We start from the raw sequence: 7,487 nt of genomic DNA, 5'->3' as shown, positions 1-7,487 counted from the left end.
ATAGTATTATCTTATTATTTATGGCATAATCTATCTTTATTTGACAATTTTTTGAGAACAACTAAAGAGAAAAAAGTAGCCATTCCCTGGTCATCATGAAATCTGTTAACCAATACTACCGCCATGTGGCGTACCGCAGCATTGCACTTTACAAATAAGTAGGAACCATTTTTACTAATCACTAAGTTCCTGGACGGAATGTGATTAGTGATGGGATAACAAGGGTCGTATTCCCAGACAAAGATGGGACTACATGAGAAGATGGTTCACTCAATCATTAAAACGCCTAGTCTTTACTAAGGCAACCTATCGAGGACGAGTTTGCGAGAGTTACAACTTAAATTTTCGTTGAGGGTGTCTCTCGGTTCATGTGCAACTTGGTTTAAACAGCTGATATGTTATAAGTGGCAGTTATCTTCCACGTGTGGTTAACTTGTATATTAACGCCAATAGACTTAGAGTAGATTCTAGTGAGAGAGTGAGTGAGACCTCTTTACTTCTTTTTTTCTCAAAAGTGTAAGCAGGCAACATCTGCCAGTTGGGTCAACCTTGGCGAGCTCATTAGCTTTAATAATAAACACACCATGGTAAACACAATATGAGCATAACATTTTTCGGTGAGTTTTGCTGCTGTGAAATACAGATAAGACACAAAATGTTTTAACGCAGAAAGCGACGGCACTGGCTGTCACCTTAATGTTTAGAAGCTAACGTTGGTTTGTGTAACATTAACTGGGTGAACTCGTCGTTAACCGCAAACGCCGCCGCTTGCTACTGAGCTAACGTTAGCAGCTCCTGTTCAAATTAGCCGTGTCGGCTGCAGCTGACGTGCATGCCTCCCTCCCTGCAGGTGACAGAATATGAGTAAAGATTCAAGAATGAGGGCAACAATAAACCAGAAGCTGACTGAGATGGGAGAACGAGAGAGGTGAGATGTAGCAGCTAGCACAACCAATGGTGAACGCCACCTGAAGCTCTGAAGTCTCTCCTCAGTTTAACCTGTAGTGCTACTGTGTTATGCTGGCAAAAAAAAAAAAAAAAAAAAAAATTAGCCTACTGTACCGTGAAACTTTGGTGTTGATTCGATTCTCCAAGTATTATCATTTGATATTACAGTTTATTGCAAATTTTGTTTTTTGAATTCTCTAGTTTGTGGATATGAAGTTTAATGAGGCTGTGATTATCCAAGAGGTCACTATAGGTCATTTTACGTAGTGACGTCCATTGTGAAGGCTCATTGAATCCACAAGAGTCTCAGCTTTCCAGTCAAAGCCAACTGATGCAGCTCCAAGACTGTTTAGGCCCCAGTCTGCACAAACACACCATTTTACAACAGGCCACAAGAACACATGTGGACTGCAGGGTTTGTGGCCCAAACTGCATGGGATTAGCATGAGGTGGGCATGTCTGCAAAGGGGAGAGCCGTGGCTGCCCAGAGAACCCATTTTCAATCTGAGATCTGGAGTTCAGAGGAATATGAATATGGCGATGCCAGATTTTCCCTCCCCAAAATTTAGTTTAGAGCAATATTTAGCCTTCTTGCCAGCAACCTAGCGTGACATGCTTGGTATGGACAGGTTGTTTAAGCCGTCTAGTTTCACATGACACCACCTTTTTTAAATCAGTTAAGCAAAAAAAAAAAAAAAAATGTCCTGACTGACTTATCCTCACTACACACTGCTTGACAGGCTGAAGGAGCTGCTGAGAGCTAAGCTCACTGAGTGTGGATGGAAGGATCAGATGAAGGCTCACTGCAAAGGTACCAGATGACAGTGTTGCTCTCTCACTTCTGCTAATCTTGCTGCATGCTTTATCTATGTTCATCTACAGCCAGTTGTTGTGTTATCCTACAACCAGTTGTTGTGTTATCCTCAAAAGGTATCATCATATTGTTCCATATCTATATTCTTGGTTCTTTCTGCTGTTGAAGTGACACAGTTTTCCCACAGAGAGTGTGAAAATCTTCTCTCTAATTTCAGAAGTCATCAAAGAAAAAGGCTTGGAGCATGTGACTGTGGAGGACCTTGTGGTGGAGATCACTCCTAAAGGAAGAGGTATGTCCGCCTGCCTGCTCGCTGTGCTCATTTTTGATCATGTTTGCTGAATGTGTGAGGTAAAAGAAGACGGAATTGTCTGAAATTTGCAGGAGTAGGCTACATTTGTTTCATCCACCTTCACACACTTTTTTTGGATCATTTCAATCGATCTATCTCAACTTTGCCATCTCCTGTCAGAAGCTGTCATTACAGCCGTATGGTGATGATGATGGTTTGTGTTTGTTTTGTTTGCTCTTATTTTAAATGTTAAACACAAATCCTTCAGATCAAAATTAACAACAGTCAAACAAAAACTATAAACATTTTTTGTGCTAAAGTGGAGACGCAAATTCACTCCATTCATTCACTTCTTTATTTTCTTTGCTGCCTTTTAAATAGTGAAACAAAACTTTGCAATCACATGAATTGCAGTTGTGTCATTGTGAGAGAGTAAAACAGCAAAGCAACAGTGCTGCTTCATTGCTTTCAACAGGACAGATGAAGGCCACATCAGTCACAAGTTGAGGGCAGGAAGTAGTAGACGTCCATGATGGTGACCATGCTTACAACCCCACCCCACCCCAACCCTTTTTTTCATGAGAGCTTTGACAAATATGTCATCCAACATACTATACAACAAACTTAATATGCCACATTCAAGATCATCCTGCCAATTTGTTTCTGTTTGGATCACTGGTGCCAGATGTGCCATATCCCTCCAGCTGTAAAGCTTTTGGTTGTCAAATGTTCCCAAAGATGCTCAGGGGTTGAGGTCTAGTGACTGTGCAGGGAAAGCCATGCATGTCAGTGCTCTTCCTCAGACTTCAGATTGGCCTGGCATAGGTTTGATGCATGTTTAGGCTCATTGAATCCTCTTCCACACGGCTTGAATCCAGAAGGGATGGCATGCTTTCTCAGGACAGAGTGGTACTGCAGTAGTCTTTGTCACAAGTCACTAACTTTAACTAAACAGGTGAAACCTCATCACACATGAGTGTGTCCACCAGGTGTGACAGTAAGTGTTCTGCGCTGTAGCAGTAAACTCTCATGCAGCCGTCTCCTGACAGAGGCACTCCAGTTGGACCCGTAAAGTTCAGCGTTTGATTCGTGTGTAAACAAACACTGAGTTTCTTCCCGTCTTCATCAGTCAGACTGTGGCACTGTTTGGCACTCTGCTAAACATTTAGACTGGCTTTATTGTCAAAGAAGTGGGTTCCCAAACAACTGCTTTTTTCAGCAGGAGTCTTTTGTCAACGTTAAATCACCGGCAGTGGCAACAATAACGCACAGAGGAGCAAATGAATTTAGTCAATACCTGGTATTGTTGAAAAACCAATATATTTCACACTGTTTTAGCGGACTTGTATTAATATTTGAACAAATATATGGTACGACAACTATTCCGAGTATGTTTCAATCTCATAGGGTAATTTGTTATAAATATCTGTGCCAGTTCTAAATAATGTATTCATAAATGAGTTTGAACTGAGTCAAAAGTTGTTAGTTTGTGATGTAAAAAGAAGGTTCCTGGTGGATTGTGCAGTGTTGACTGACTGGCTGTTACAGTATCCTCCCTGTTCATTCTTGTACTTCTCATTATTGTGGTAAAGGACAAATCCTCCCTTAATTCTAAAAAGCTGTTGTTAATGTATCTTGCATTTTTTGGCCCAGTTTTCTCATTTGGTTGTGTGTTTGTCTTAGTCTTGCTGACAACCGGCCAAATGTAGACAACATCCCACTACACTGAGATATCTCTAGTGCAGCTGGATGTAAAAATCTTTTGTTTTCCAACAAAGAATGACACTCATGGCCCAAAGTAGTGATTTTTAAAGTTCCCATGGAATGACCTCGCATGACTTCTACTTCCTGTAAAACAGAGTATCTTAAATAGTGACATCATCCTGCAGTGGTGGTTGTAAATAAAAATTTCAGCCAGTAAAACCTTCACAAATCTTTAAACATCCTCTCTCATCCATCTCATCCCCTCAAAATAAAATGTTTCTCTCCCAAACTGAGATCCTGTTGGTTTACACTTGTGAATGATCCTTCCCTGCACCATGTCCTGCCCAAACATCCTGTTTCAACAGGAAATACATCAGATCAAGAAAGTAAGAGTTCATTTCATGGGCTTTTTAAAATATTTTAAAATAAAATTTTAAAAAAATGAGGGAAGTTTCTTCAGAGAGTTAAATGAAACCACGAAGGCTGCTCCTTGGATTCAGAGGGTTAAGGTGTCAGCATTGTGAAAATGAAAACGAGAGTCCAGCAATATTCAAATGACAGCAGCTGCAATTTTTTAGAGATGCCCTGGCTTACAAATCATAATTTCAAAAAAAAAAAAAAGATTGTTTGGTGCAGACTGCAGCAAAAATCACAACACCCTTATTTTACTATTTTTTTTTCTTCCAGTTAAAATGAAAATTATGATACAAAAAATGACCACTCCCACTGAAAGTGCAAATATCATCACTGTTGTGTGCTGTACCAGCATAGTAAAGTTATGTTTATGGATGTGTGTCTCTGTCCTCCAGCTCTGGTGCCAGACAGCGTGAAGAAGGAGCTTCTTCAGAGGATAAGAGCCTTCTTGGCTCAGCATGCCACATGAACAAGAGAGCAGGCTCATTTGTTTTTTCTCTCGTTTGTGATGACGTTTTAGACCACTTGCCTATACTATCATCATATAGCCTATTTTTTATGAATCATTTTATTTGAACTTTAGGTCAAAACTGTTTTGTTTTTTGTAATGATTTGCAAATTGGAGTGACAAATTGTTTAACACAGGCTTTGCCATCCACTTTTGTTGTTGCTTATCCAGTGACGAAAGGTGTCAAGAATTTTGCAAATGCATTGTCTACTTTGCACATAGAGATGTCCTTTGTATATGAAATACGCTGTATAAATAAAGTTTTTTGATTGATTGAAGTTTTCTATGCCTAATAATTACATCTCATGTCACACAGATCAGCCGACAGCCTTGGCGGAATGACTTGATGAGCTGAGAGACACACGTTAGTGCTCGATCATATTTTGTGGAGCTAAAAGCACTTAAACGTATCTTGTTCTGTATGAATGAGCCTGTCTGGAGTCATGGTGAAAGACATCATCACATGCATGAATATCAGTGACAGTGGTCTGTGTGATGGTGCCTACACAGTTGCTGACTGTATAATTGCATTTTGTGCCATTATAACATACTTGTGCCCCAAGAATACTCCATCTGAATAAAAAGGGACTGTACATTAAGTGACTCCTATTTAGGTGACACTTTAACACTTTGATTAAAGGATCATACCGACTGATTTTGCTTGTCAAGTGTAATATCTCCAAAAAAGTATGTACTTCACATTCCTGCTTCTCCCAAAGTCATATTTAAGAACTCCAATATCATTTTCCCTATTTGTTGTGTTTTGTTTACTTGAATCCTTGTAATCGGGCAGAATGAAGAAATCTCTCTGCAAGAAAATAGCTTTATACTGCGAATTAGTAGTGCTGTGATTTATGAATGTTGATGTCTTTGTTAGCCGTAGAGGCAGAACATTATAAGGTGGGTGTTTTAATGGAAAAATTCAAATTTGAATGAGGGATTGAGGGATTTTTATTATATATTGTGAAATCTTTAGTACCCCCGCATGATCTGCAAAATGGTTTGTTGGATTGTAAGATATGGATAAAATGTAAAGGGGTCAAGCATTAAAAATCACTGGTACGGTTCTTTAAAGCCTCATTCATATTACAATTTCAGACTCAACCATCGAATTTTACACATCCATGTTTTTTTATGAGTTGTGAATATGAAGGTCCCTGCTTCAGGGCAGTTTTACAAAGTGAGTTTCAAAACACGCGAACAGAAACATGACCAGGGACATTTCCTCATAGCCAGTGTGACATACACACTTTCCTCCTCTGTTTAGACAGCAGGCAACTTCATGCCTTGTCTTTCAAAGATAGAGTCAAAATAAAGACTCGACAAATGCAAGAAAAGAGTTTTCATCAGCTAACTGAGAGAATATACAGAGTGAAAGGGACAATTTAGCACAGAAACTTGAAGCACACTAGGCTGGTGCCCTGAAATAAGCTCCTTTTACTAAATGACACATCCCCTGTGCTTATATCCAAACATCCAGGTTCCCAAAATGACGAGCCTGCTGCTGCTTTACTTCCTAGAATAACAGAGCGCTCCCCACTGAGGGGAGAGATGGGGACGGAGAGAGGGAGATCATGAAAAGATAAACAGGAGTGACCCCTTTCACAGGGAGAGGTGGAGCTCGTGAACGCGCCGGGGGACGGATTGCCCTCACCGAAGCCGGTTGTCAGATTGTTTCTAGGTCCTCGGTGCGTCGTGTGTGAAATGAACAAGTGCACACAAGTGTTCCAGAGGGAGAGTCACTGAGCTGGCAAGTCCAGAAAAAGTTCCAGCACGGTGAGATCGTTTAAGAAAATCTGTAAAAAGCTGGGCTGTGACCTCCCCACAATGCCCTGCCTGTCTCTGGTGTGTTCTTTGCCTCCATCGAGAGAGTGGGACAGGGATTTCTGCCCCATTCTGTCTGTCTGTTTGTTAGCAGGACATCTCAAAAAAGTTATGAATGGATTAGCACAAAACAGATTGGTCAAAATGGGGCGTGGCAGTGGGTATGGCCTATCGCAAAAGAGGTAGATAATTTCCATATGGCTTCAAATAATATAGCAAAACTTTGTGGAAAGCTTGTTCATGGGGAGGGAAGACCTTATTAACCTTTCACACTGATTGGCCAAAAGGAGGTGTGGTGGTGGGCGTGGCCTGTCATGAAAAAAGTACATCTCTACAGCTCCAGCAACATGAAATACTCCCTAAATCAACCACACACCCATAACTGCTTAATGTTTGAATTTATTAAACATCAATTCTGACCTTCAGTTGAAAGACAGCTGAAAAGTAAGAATTGACAACAGTTTATTTTTCATTTATCAAACAACATCTGTTCAGAATTGCACAGCTCTGGTGAAGGCCTGCATTCCCTATCAAAAAAATGTGACTTACATGAATGCTTGCTGCTGAAGAATAGTCACGGTTTCACCGTATTCTTTTTTTTTTTTCTTTCTTCCATGTGCTGAATCCCATCATTTTGTTTTGTTGAAAGGTCTCTATAGTTACACACACACAATGCCTAATTGGTTATGGATTACATTCGGAGCGGCCATGAACCCAAAGCGCCCTGAGCCCGGCGCAGGCCTCGGCACGAGCAGCACATTAGAGGGTAGTGAGTGAGTCGTTGCACTGGTCACCCACCCAAGACAGACAGTGTGTTTTCTTAGCCGAAGGACCTGCTGTGACATCAGCCCAGGTGACAACATGCTGATATACAGTGCTGCTGGGGAGGCCAAATGTAACGCACCCCTTCCAGCCCAGCACACACGCTCCTTTAATGGCCTACATCAATCCCCATGTTATCAGCAGATCTCCCTGGGCCCCCA

At 40.9% G+C, this 7,487-nt stretch overlaps 1 protein-coding gene across 1 annotated transcript; it reads left to right on the top strand.

The window, feature by feature from the left end:
- Nucleotides 1–298: 298 nt before the first annotated feature.
- Nucleotides 299–4,958, top strand: eny2 (ENY2 transcription and export complex 2 subunit). The gene is made up of 5 exons (XM_030073284.1): nt 299–617; nt 851–928; nt 1,689–1,759; nt 1,980–2,054; nt 4,568–4,958. The coding sequence occupies exons 2-5, from the start codon at nt 861–863 to the stop codon at nt 4,639–4,641; spliced, it is 288 nt and encodes a 95-aa protein (XP_029929144.1). The 5' UTR covers nt 299–617; nt 851–860; the 3' UTR covers nt 4,642–4,958.
- The last annotated feature ends 2,529 nt before the right edge of the window (nt 4,959–7,487 follow it).

This window comes from Myripristis murdjan, chromosome 16 (genome assembly GCF_902150065.1).
Source record: "Myripristis murdjan chromosome 16, fMyrMur1.1, whole genome shotgun sequence".
Lineage (NCBI taxonomy): Eukaryota > Metazoa > Chordata > Actinopteri > Holocentriformes > Holocentridae > Myripristis > Myripristis murdjan.
The sequence above is the reverse complement of the archived record's forward strand: the minus strand, read 5'-3'. Positions and strand labels throughout refer to the sequence as shown.